The sequence below is a fragment of the Pezoporus wallicus genome, unplaced genomic scaffold, assembly GCF_028554395.1.
Source record: "Pezoporus wallicus isolate ANWC-B61680 ecotype Strahan unplaced genomic scaffold, APGP_CSIRO_Pwel_v1 contig_5935, whole genome shotgun sequence".
Lineage (NCBI taxonomy): Eukaryota > Metazoa > Chordata > Aves > Psittaciformes > Psittacidae > Pezoporus > Pezoporus wallicus.
In genome coordinates this window covers 1,071,023-1,083,382 of record NW_026637215.1, presented here as the reverse complement: position 1 = coordinate 1,083,382, position 12,360 = coordinate 1,071,023, and the positions used below count along the sequence as shown (strand labels likewise).

At 46.5% G+C, this 12,360-nt stretch overlaps 1 protein-coding gene across 1 annotated transcript; it reads right to left on the bottom strand.

Moving 5' to 3' along the window:
• Positions 1 to 538: 538 nt before the first annotated feature.
• Positions 539 to 2,926, bottom strand: GP9 (glycoprotein IX platelet). The gene is made up of 2 exons (XM_057404167.1): positions 2,806 to 2,926; positions 539 to 1,402 (listed from the first exon to the last, which is right to left on the bottom strand). Exon 2 carries the CDS (start codon positions 1,393 to 1,395, stop codon positions 799 to 801), a length of 597 nt encoding a protein of 198 aa, XP_057260150.1. The 5' UTR covers positions 1,396 to 1,402; positions 2,806 to 2,926; the 3' UTR covers positions 539 to 798.
• Between the last annotated feature and the right edge of the window lie 9,434 nt (positions 2,927 to 12,360).

Sequence of the window (12,360 nt, the reverse complement as noted above, 5' to 3'; positions counted from 1 at the left end):
AGAAGAGAATACCTCCTCTTCAAAGCTGTTGTATCAAAGCCAGTGCATGGAATGTCAGTAGTAAAACCGGAAGACAAGCTCTGGAACTGTCTGAGGAATTTAATCAGCAATGTGTAGAGCTGTGCAGGAGATCAACCTTGGGTGAGTATGAATGTTCACTAAACTTCAGGATTTCAATTTCATAGAAAATACTTTTTTATTGTCAGCTCTCTAGGAAATTCAGTGATATTTCACATTATTTCCATGAGTTATATTCTCATTAAGAGGCTGTCTTTAAACATACTCAGTAAGGGGTGCATTCAGTGACTGACCTATAGAACCATAGAGGTTTTGCTGGCAGGGAACTGAACCTGCAGAGGAGATGGTGGTATTTACACACAAGAAGGGTCCTCCCAAGCCTACTGAGACACCGTGAGGGGTAACGGGTTGTGAACTCACACAGCTTCTGAGTCAGAAAAGGATTACTAACTAGTACATTTGTGTTCATCTCCATCTGTTACAAAGCGCGGGATTTGGGGATGTGAATCTCCCCCCCCCCAAGAATTCAGTGGGAAAACGCTAAGTTAAATGATTTTTAAAAATTAGAAACTGCTTTTCATGTGAGTAGATGGCAGCAGAATGAAACTTGCCTATTGTACATCACCGAGGTCAGTCTGAAAGGAAATGAAATCAAACTTGCCTAGCTGGGGACCCACGCTTTGACCCCTGGGATCTGTTTGTAGCATCTTCACTGCTGAAACTGGTGTTGCCAGGGCATGTGCTGCTTGGTGGTGGCAGAGTTGGGTGTTTCTGTTAAAGCTAGTGGCAGCAACCAGCCCGAGGGGGAGGCTGGCATAGGTTTAGTTGGCAGACCAGCTTTTTGGAGAATTTCAGAGCCCATGCTACTAAAATAAGTGTGATTATTGCTCCAGCAATTAAAATGAGGTCTCGCCAAAAGAACTCCAGGCACTTGATGGGGAGAAGCCTCTTGCAACTCCCCAGCTCGTTCCCAGTCAGCTGCCTCAACGGTTTCATCCTCACGGGAGCTGGGGTTGCGCATATGGCTTTTGCAAGAGAGGGTGCAGAGACGTCTTCTAACCAGAGTTTGAGGTACAGGATGTGACAGTCACAGTTCCAGGGGTTGTCAGAGGCTTTCACCTCCTCCAGGCTGTGCAGGCTGTCCAGGGTGCCGGGAGGAACCCAGCTCAGGCTGTTGTTCTGGAGATAAAGCCTCTTGGTGTCACCAGGCAAGGCAGGCACTGCTGTCAGCTTCCTTGAGCTGCAGTCGACCTGCAGACCCTTCGTGCCTCCCAGGGACTTGCAGTCACAGGAGGCAGGACAGGCTTCAGCCTGGGTCATGTGGAGCAGCAGTGACACAGCAAAGCCTGCAGCAGTGACGAGCTCTGTCTTGTTCATGCTTCAGCTACCCAGAGAATAAGAAGAATATTAACCTGATAAGTGGGCTATGTTAGCATGTTTCTGCATTCAGAGCTACAACACTGCTATCTCTCTGCATTACTCGGGAGGTTTAGGTTTTGGAAGCGAATCTTTAGCTTTCTGTATTTCCCACAGAGCCATGCTTTCTGACATTAAGTAGCATAAAAGCAGCTGGGAGAGCGCAGAGTGTTCCCATTCTGTCTCCAGTTCATTGCTTTGTTGTATGAAATAGATTGCTGTTCAAAGTTCTGGAACAGACCGTCACCAGGAGGTGATGAGGAAAACCAGTCAGGTTTCGGCCAAGATTTTGACTCTGTTTCTATACTTCACAGGCCTAGTGTTAAAACTGGGTGCTGAAGTCGGTTTTCAAAATTGAGTTCTAGAGATTGAGTAATTGTAAATGTCTAAAAATCTTCTTTCTGAGATGATGGAAGTTCTAACCGGGGGTCATACGTAACACATAACCAGGAAGCGTAGAAAAACCTGCAGGAAGTATGTATTTTTATGTGGCAAAAGGTTCTTTTTTGCTGCCCGCTGGCTTCACATCGCCAAGAACATACAGTTTAAGACGCAGGTGAACGGAGAACTGGGCATGTTGCATATCTGGTACTGCTTGTCTTTTGGGGATTAAATAACCATGCTTTGGAATAGCAGGTAATTACCCCTTTTGCTGTGTCGTTCCCATTTCTGTAGAGTAGATCCCACTAGACTTCAGTCCCTTGTGTTCGACAGTTTAAAACCTCAAAAGCTATTCTCTTTCTCTGTTCCCTACTACTTCTCTGCATTTAAAACCACACAGCTAGCCTTGGGTTTGGAGTCTGAAACACAAACTCCCTTGCACAGGTCAGGGAATTTCCAATCTTTCTTTATGAATTTAAAACAGGTGAAGTCTATCTTATTTTTCTGTAGGAAGCTTCTTTTAATAAAGTCTAAAATGGTAGGAAAAATTGATTTTGGTTTAAATCAATTTGCTTCAATTTACTTCCAAGGATTGTGTAAATAGCTTTTCAGAATTAAGTTAGACAGCTTTAGATTCCTGAGCTAAATACTTCATTCCTATGTTTTAAATTGGATCAATGCTGCATAAAAGTTAAGCTTTGTCACAGGGAAGCTGAAATGTGAATCCCAGCCATCTCCTATGTCTTTGCTAGCAAGGAGTTAGTGGGAATATCTTGGGTCTGAATACTCATCTGTGACTTCAGAAGAAATCTGCTAGAGCTGGTGTTTCCAAAGCAGACATCTTAAAAGGACAGACTGCATCATCTGACTAAAAAAGTCAAGCAATAGCTATAGAAAAGATGATCTCATCTGGTTTAATATAAAGCCAGCAAGAAAATAAGGCAGAAGCGCAGAGAGGCAGAGCTGGGGAGATGCCTGGCTGACACTTACCCTTATTTATTCCCTCTTGATTCCTTTCCCTGTGCTTGGTGAAGTGGTGCAGTCCACACAGCCACTGGAGCTGACGTTTTAAAGAGTCACTGAGGAAACGTGATACAGAAGATGAGCCTTTTCCTGTGCGCAGCAGGAAAGCTTCCCGCTGGAAGATGCTGTGAGTGGTTGACATGTGTCATGGCACAGAGTGCTTGGGGCACTCTTGTATTGTCTGCAGCCAGGAGGAAATGCTTTTGAATTTCTCTTATTGCCGATGTATTTTCCCTACTAAACCTGACAACGTCTGGAAAACCTAAAATGACTCGTGGCAGTCTGCTGGGTTTTCCTCAGCTCTAATAATCCACAGGTATAAAAGCTGGCTTGAGCTTCAGCGGCTGGCACATGCAAGGCCAGGCAGGATACAAGGCAGCTAAAGCATGCCCATGAAACAGAGCTCTTGGTTCAGTCCAAGCCCACGTGTGTTTGATAGCTGCCTTGCCAGTGATGAAGGAAAATGTGTAAAACCACCATGGCATCAACATAACAGATTAGTCAGATGAGATCAAGTGGAGCAGCTCTGCTCTGGAGCCAGGCTGAGAGAGCTGGGCTGGAGAAGAGAAGGCTCCTTAAAGGGAGACCTTAGAGCAGCTCCAGTGCCTAAAGGGGACTTATGATATGTCCAAAACAAGGTTAAGCTGACAAGTGAAAGGAAGGTTGCTGTGATGCTCAGGGACCTGGGGAACCTCTCGGATGTGAAGAAGCTGAGTGTGACCGGCACCCTGCAGCTCTGAGCTGGAATGCCAGACACAGGTTGGTGCCCCTGACCCACCCATGGGTGTGATGAAGGATGCGTGTGTATGGCTCAACTGGTGAGTTCTGTTTTGGTTCTTGTGATATTTTGTGGAATGTAATTGCTTTGTAATATCCGAGTTTGGAGTTTAGCAGTGAATTCCCATGCAGTAAGGGTAGGCACACTGGAAAGGCTCACTGTCCCCTTCCTCAGCACAGCCCCGGGGCAGGAATGGCCTTGGGCACATACAAACCATGTCCCCAAGGCTGTGTATGACCCACCAGAGGACTGTGATCCTCCCAGTTCCTTCGCACTCCAGTTGCTGAGGAGCGTAACTGCTGCATAATAATGCAGCATCTTAGAACATAACATGCTCTGTGTATATTTAGCTGGACAGCCAGCAACTCAGCATGATGCAAGTTTATAATATACATGCATCTGTCCACCTCAGTAAAGAATGCCATGTTTGTGTAGAAGAACATCAAAAATAGGATTTCCTTTTCTCTTTTTAATGTGAAATTTTAGAATGGAATTGGAGGAAGCTTGTCTTTGCTTTAGTTACCAAACGTGAACCCTCTAGACTGAAGACAGCAGCCGACGTTTGGAAACGCGGTGTGTTGTGGATCTGGTGTTTAATTCAGGCCAGTTCTTGTTGAGCGTGTTGTTCTGGGGTCAGGCTTTGGGCTGTGGGCTGCATTTGGGAAGGAAAGCCAGGTGAGTTTCAGACATTGCAGATGTGCAGTAGAGCCCTGCTTCTGAGCTGTTGTTTCTTCATAACGTGCTGCTCCTGGGGGAAGGGAAATTACTCTGATAGCAAGTCCTGTGGTTTAATTCTTGCTTCTATTTAAAGTACCTTTCTTCATCAAGTCTAATTGATTACCAGGAGCCTGAAGTTTGTTAGGAACTTCCTTCAGAAAATGACTTACTGCGTAGCTCTGCTCTTTAGTGTTTCAGAAGGTAATTTAGACAGTGCTGGAGGGAGAGGATGAAAACACTTCAAGCCCTGTTTGAATTTTGATCTCTTCTGTGAGATGAGGAAAGTGATTCTCCCTTGCCAAAATGAGGAGCTCATCTGCCTGTCAGGTGTTCAGCAGCTGCACTGCTGATAATGGGAAGAGCCTTCCATCTATTTTGGAAGTACGTCACTAGACCATAGATGTGATAGATGCTTCCTGTATCACAGTCTATGCCATGTGCCTTAAGGAATGCTGCCACTCAGAGTAAAAATTTTCCTGTTAACATGGGGAAATGGCATGCTGCATCTTTTTGCACTGAAACATGCAAAATACTGGGAATCCTGTGGGATCCATCCTCAAATTCTGCACAGTGGGTAATCCTCACAGAGGCTGTCCTGCATTCCTCTGGCTGCTGTGTTACACGTGGTTGGAAAGTAGCTGGTCATGCTGGATCCCTGACTGTTACCCACTATGAGGACCGTGGACTAGCTTCTTCAGCTCTGTGTTGAGGTGAACATGTGCAGGGAGTATCTGGCAGAAGCAAAGCTTAGAATGCAAGACATTTGCATTTATGGTTTCAGGGCTATAGGTTTTTGTAGGACAAATGAGGATTCTTCATTTAAGAGGATTTATTAAGAGCCAGTTGGGGGGGAAAAAGTTATAATCTGCTATAATCTTGTTATAGTCTGAAAATATCCTTTCCATGGAGTGAACCCATCTGAAGGTTTTGTGAATGAGAAAGGCTGTGTCCTCTCAGTGGAGAGGTACTTCTGACACTGTTGTTTCCCAAACGAAACCCCTCTCACTTCCTTGCTCCCTGGAAGCTCACTTCTCTGCATTAGTTTTCCTGTGAGACCTTGACCGTTCCAGTCAGTTCTGTGGGCACTGTGTCTGACTGCTTAGAGAGGGAGACGAAGGAGGTGAAGGTAGAAGCAGGTAAGAATAAAATCTGCAAGTGCAAGATCAATGTGCAGCTCAAACGCATGAGCTGCTAGGAGGAAACTCGGGCAGAATATGCTCTTATTCTTTACAGACAGTTCCAAGGACTTATAGGCGCTTCTTGCTGTCAGTGTCCTGTTACTGACCTAGAATGAACTCTTTCTCCAGCACTGTTGCTGCTCCAGTGCTGAACAGCCTTGCCACATCACACTGTCGATAGATGACGAAGTGCTTCTCTCTCAAGTTCTAGCATCTCGATTAACTCTGTTCTTTCGTATTTGCAAGTAGATTGCTGAGAGCAGACTAACCAAAATAGTTCTTTAGAACTGGATGTGAGGCACTGGTAATTCATGAATTATACAAATAAGTGAACAAGCAAAAAGAAGGGAAAAAGATCAATCACAAAATTCATTCCCACATCAAGGAATATTGCTTGCAGAAATGAATTATAGAAAATCTGTGATTTCTCTCGCATTAGGAGTTACTGTTGCCCCAGGGCAGGACTGTTCCTGTTATCTGCTGTACCCTACAGAACTAGCCTGCTAGAGCTAGTATGTGTATGTAGGAGGACTCTGAATTTCCCCCTGTTCATACTGCGTTTCCCATTCCACATTTCTGTGGAAATTCTGCCTCTGTCAAACCGAATATCCTGTTTCCTTGGGAGATTATTACCCAGACACGTAAGCTCTTGTCACTGAGGAAATCCTCCTCCTAAATTGTACTCCACCCGTTTTATCAAGTACTTCTTTCTCCTCCCATCCCTTCTCATAAAGAAACTCCCTTCTTGCTGTTGTCGCTACTCAAGCTGCCCGTTGCCGTGCAAACATCAGCTATGGCTTACCTTTCCACTAGGTGTCCTTCCAGTTGTGTTTTTGTTAAACGTTGGGCATACGCTGTCTGAATCGATATCATTTATCAAGTCGAAATCATTGTCTGAAAGGCCGAAGTATTATATTCTTTTAGGGTATTGCGTTTTCCATAGTTTCCAAGTTAAAAGTGTAACAGATGTACCAAATACGTGTATTAAGGGACGTGCCCGTGCCAGCCAGCCAGCCTCCTGTTCGTGTTTTGTGGGACTGTTAGGGTCTTGAGCCTGGTAATGGAAGCAAATACAGCCAGTTTGGATCCAAGCTGTCCTCAGGAAAACATTCACACCATTTAGGCTAAGTTGTGACAATGATTTAGCACACATGGGGGAGCTTCTAGAGAGTCTCTAAAATCACCATTAAGAGCCCACCATCAAGGGCGTATTTCCCTCCACAAGGCAGTGCCTCAGTCATGCCCTGCATTCCCGGTTCAGCTCCCAGCTCTGAGCACGAACACAGACGTCCATCCCCGCAGCAGCCGCCACAGCCAGCGTTTGTCGTGTGCTTCCGGAGCCGAGTGTGGTGTTGGCACCTTGCTGGGAAGTGCTGGCCTTGGTAAACGCAGTCACGTATGCCCCTCTCTGCCTTGCTTGCTTTGCTGAATTAAAAGTGACCGTTTTCCAGCTCTTTATGCTGAATGTCACCGTTACTCGAAACGCACCACCAGGTTTCAGTCAGCTACAGCACAACACTGCGTTTATGTGAGTGTTTTATTTAGGGTCAGGATTGAGCTTTCAGAGCAAATCCCAGAATCCCAGCCTGGTTTGGGTTGGAAGGCACCTTAAAGCTCCCCCAGCTCCAGCCCCTGCCACGGGCAGGGACCCCTTCCACTAGAGCAGCTTGCTCCAAGCCCCTGTGTCCAACCTGCCCTCGAACACTGCCGGGATGGGGCAGCCACAGCTTCTCTGGGCACCCTGTGCCAGCGCCTCAGCACCCTCACAGGGAAGAGCTTCTGCCTAAGAGCTCATCTCAACCTCCCCTCTTTCATCTTATCTCATGATCTCTTCCATTTTCCATGCATGCCTTCTAGAGGACACTATTTTGGAGGGAACTAAGCTGCAATATTCATTCTGTAAAGATGTCCTATTTGCTCCAGGTGCTCATGGAGGTTCAGAACTTGGGACCAGATTAAAGGTAGTCCAGAACAGCACCACCTCTCCTAGTATGTGTGGTGTGATGTGGTGTCCTCAGTTCCAGATTGCTTTACTGCCTGATCTATTTGGGCCATTCTTTTCACATTGCCAGTGTGACAACCAAGGAACCAGCCACAAGTGGACCCTGTTTGAAGGCCCTGTTAGCTCTGCAGTCAAGCCTGCTAGAGATATTTAACCAGGTTACTGCATAGTAGCAGTAGGAGGACTGTAAAAAGCCTGAGATTAAGCAGCACTGAGTGCTGTGGTGTTTAAGGAGTTTGGTGCTGCACTAAAGCAGTCTTCATCCCCATTAACTAAAGTCCTGCTCTTTTCTGCTTGCAGAGTTGGAAGGTTGAAGGCAGGGCGTTGAGCTTTATGGTCTTGCTGAGCAGTTGCTCTTGGAAAGATCAATCAGAAATTAATGAGTGCCTGATGTCAAAGCCTGTATTGGGAAAGCCCAAGTTTACCATGATAATTCATTGCAGCGTTTAATTCCCTGTTCGTCTCTTATAAGATGGTTAGGTTTGTATAACCCTTTATAAAGCTGTGACTTCCTGGGGTGTTGAAATAGAGCAGTCAGCTCTGCAGATGTTTTCAATGATTAATTTTTCTAGCTGCAATCAGCTACAGTCGCGTTACCCCTTCCATCCTAACACTGTATTTGCACTCTGATTGTGTTGCTGGAGCTTGCAGGTGGGCCTGGTTGTGTTCTTTGTGCCGCAGGGAACTGCAGATTTCTGATCCCACAGGGACAGTCCCAGGGAGTCACTGCAGACAGATCCAGTCCGCTGCTGCTGAAGTACTGAGAGCAGATGGGCTGACAGGAGCACCCACCCCAGCTCACTCCTCTAACCCACTTTAAAGATGCTGTCGAAACTGCAGAGCTTTCATGGGTACTGGAGAGGGAATGCATCAGGGACTGAAGTGACAGGACAAGGGGTGACGGGTTCAAACTGAAACAGGGGAATTCCAGGTTGGATATAAGGAAGAAGTTCTTTACTGTGAGGGTGCTGAGGCACTGGGATGGGTTGCCCAGGGAAGCTGTGAATGCTCCATCCCTGGCAGTGTTCAAGGCCAGGTTGGACAGAGCCTTGGGTGACATGGTTTAGTGTGAGGTGTCCCTGCCAATGATAGGGGTTGGAACTGGATGATCTTAAGGTCCTTTCCAACCCAAACCATTCTATGATTCTATTTGGTTGGGAGGACACGAACGGTGCTCTCAAACTGTGTTACCACACAGTATTTGCTTTAATTTTTGAGATAACACTATTGCCAACCCCCGTTTTCCAATTCTTGCATTGCATCCCCCAAAACATATTTGCATTTTAAAGCAATATAATATGTTGTTATTTTCTGTTAACTTTGTTTTAGTAGGCTTGGTGTTTTGAGCCATCGACATTCCCCTTGCTCAAGTTCTGCTCATCGGCATTAAGATACTGCTAATGGATGCTGAGCACGTGCCTCCACCTGCTGGGTTATGAAGGAAATCTTTCATATAGTGTGATCCATGATAAAAATCACAAAAGCTGCAATGCTGCTGGGCTAATCCCATTATTTCCTATCACTGAATCCTCATATATGACAGTTTGGAGAGTAGTTTGATCAAGCTGGCAGATGAATTAATCATAGAGTCACGTATACAGGGGGTAAGCAAGCAGTGCTCTCTGAGGAGGACTGTAAATTCATTAGGTGATGCTGCAAGTCTCTTCCCACATAATCTGAGTCTCTCCCTGCCCTCATTTGCTCTCTCTAGCTGAAACCCGGGTTTAATGCTGTACTTCAGTGAAACTTCCTCCCCTGACTGGAGCCGGTTGGAGGGTGTTTATAATTCATCTCCACATCGGCTCTGCTGGACCTTGGTGGTTTGATGCTGTCCTGCAGTGACCCTCTTGGGGTCATTGTTGCCATGTTGACAGGCACAGAACACCCGCAGTGTCCCAGCTTCTAACAGGGCAAAGCAGAGCCAGGAACGAGAGGGAAGCTCCGTGTCCTCTAGGCAGCAGCTCACCCTGAGGATGCAATTGAAATCAATCAGCCTTTGGCTCATGGCTCTGCGGGTCTGGCTGCAGCACCTTTATTGGCACAAGCTAAAGAACATTGCTCAGGTTTGATGACTACAGAAAATCTGCCTCCTTTACTTGTTTTGGAAATGAAGAGTCCTCGTGCGACATACTCTGCAGTGCGGGTTCTTTCAGATAAAAGGATGAGCAAAGAAAAATCCATGAGATTCCCGTTTCCCTTAAGCCTTTGCTATGGGCTCCCTTCAGCAGTATTGGATACTTTTCACTGTTTTAAGGGAGGGATCTAAGCGTGGTAGTGGGATCACATTATTTTGCCCCAGATTTTGCTTTGTTGTTGGCCTTTACTCATCATCTCCATTCTTTTGGATGTTTCTGTTTGTTTCCTAGTGCACCCAATTAGTTTTCCTTTTCTTATTCTCCAAACTCTGTGGCATTGCTGATAAATCTCCATGAATAAGACAATTTCAGTAGAGAGGACCCCTTTCCAGAATATACAGCAAGTTAAAAGCTACCTCCAGCTAAATCTCCATTGCTAGACTGCTGCATCTGAGCAGAGCTTTATGACAGCTCCTACTTTTGGCTCAGTTTGCATGTCTGGCAGTTGAGAAAAAAGGATCAAAATTCTCTTAAATCTTTCTTAATCTTGCTCTGGAAGTCAATAGGATGAAAAGGAGTGTTTTGCTTCTGTGAATAAAGATGTGCCTGCAGGCTTCACCTGGGGCACTTGCAGATGCTACTTCACAGGATCACAGCACCGTGGAATGGGTTGGGTTGGAAGGGACCTTAAAGCTCACCCAGCTCCAACCCCTGCCACGGGCAGGGACCCCTTCCACTAGAGCAGCTTGCTCCAAGTCCCTGTGTCCAACCTGCCCTTGAACACTGCCAGGGATGGGGCAGCCACAGCTTCTCTGGGCACCCTGTGCCAGCGCCTCAGCACCCTCACAGGGAAGAGCTTCTGCCTAAGAGCTCATCTCAGTCTCCCCTCTGGCAGGTTAAAGCCGTTCCCCTTGGCCTGTCCCTACAGGCCCTTGTCCAAATCTGAGATTAGTTGATGAAAGGTGGAGAGGAGGTTGTGCCACCCCTGTGCAGGGGGGGAACAGCTCCGGAATCAGGAGCATGATTTAACACATACAGAAGCAGCAACAATAAAAAGAAGAGCGACTCAGGCTGGTGGGCTGACACCCTATGGGTTGTTACAGGACCCAGTGCCCGGGACAACTGGCACCTAAGCACTTTCTTGAGCTCAACTTCATGTGCCAAGCTCTGGCATTGCTGGAACTGGGGCTTGAGGGGCCAGGAGTTTGCTGAATCACCTCTCTATCTCTAGCCAGTAAACAGGCATATTATTTTCAGGGAATGAGGGGGAAAAAGCAAATATTTCCTGTGGGTTGAGAAAAATGTGAGTCCATTAATTTCCAGAGTTGCAAAACTATGTTTCCTTTGCCGACACGTCAAGCAGGGCTATCAAACCCTTCTGTCTGAAAATACTTGCTCAAGAAGCTTCTCATTTTGACTGTGATTAATAGTGGAATAGAAGAACATCCAGAGCAGTCAGCAGTTTCCTCAGGGCAAAGGTCCTGCGGGTATAAATTGAACATCTGAGGAAAGAAGCGCAGATGCTAATTCTCAATTCAGTGAGGACTGAGCTTTTCTCACCCTTCCGGATATTGGATCCAGCTAATAAATAGTGCAGATGTCACCTTATTTTTAGGCTTTTATAGTTTCTAAGCAAGTTTGTAAACTGAAATGCAGTACTTGCCTTTTTTGCTGAGTCAGCTCGTAGTGTTGCAGAGGGTGAAGGTGGCTGGGACTGAACAAATGTGCTTTGTTTTCCAATGCATCTGCGAGGTTTCAAAGGTCTTACTGGGGACTCGGTCTGAGGTGAGTCTCGCGAGTACAGAGTTGCTAACAGCATTTTTCATTGGCGTGAAAAAGCCCCAAGGGCAGAATGCTTAAAACACAATGAAAAGTCCGGGGCTGCTTCATGCAGCATGCAAATAACAGCAGTGCCGTTGCACAACCACTGCGGGACATCAGAGGAGTGGGTGAAACTGCTGGCATGGTCTGACCGTGGCAGAGGCTGGAGCGGTCATCTTGGCCACGTGGAAGGTGACTGTTGACCATTGCTGGCCTATGCCCAGCGAGCTGAACGTTCTTCCTGGCTTTGAAAGGCAGCCACCGTGTTCCTCACCCACCAGAAGCCAAGAAGACCTCACTCCAGCTCCATCCGGAGCTGTGGGAGTATTGCACATCCATTGCTCATAAACACTATTTTATTTTCTTTGGAAAACCAGACGGGACGGGGAATAGGCAGCTCCTGTTTGAGCTTGGACCTGACAAATCCCATCTGAGGACACATGCTGCCATAAGGGTCCATTTCCTTAAAGCCTTTCTTCCTGGCTACTCCAGGTCTTCCTTTCAGCACTTTCCTGCTACTAGATGTGTGGATGTATGCTCTTCACCCCTTGGTTTTCTTCTTTCTTCCTGCCATCTGTCTCACCTATTGCAAGTCCGTTTCCAGCGCACACGTATGCAGCATGCCACTGTGTCCTGCAGTGTTGTCCTGCTAGGGGAGGAAGCACAGTTCATACTGATGAAGAGCCAGGGTCAGTCTTTCTGCAGTTCCATTCTTTTCAGTGTTCACTTCTTAGGAGTGCGTGTATAAAAGTTGCCCAGAGAACTCAGCCATGAGCCGGAGCCCTGTTAAAGCCCATTGCTAGGGGTGTATTCCACGAAGACAAACTAAAGATCTTGGCTCTTCTATGAAAGAAAAAATCCTCAGGTTGATGTTAAATTACAGCTTGTCTGCTACGGTCTTGTTTGTTATTTTTACTGTATGTTAGCATGTAACATATGGGCTGGAGCAGC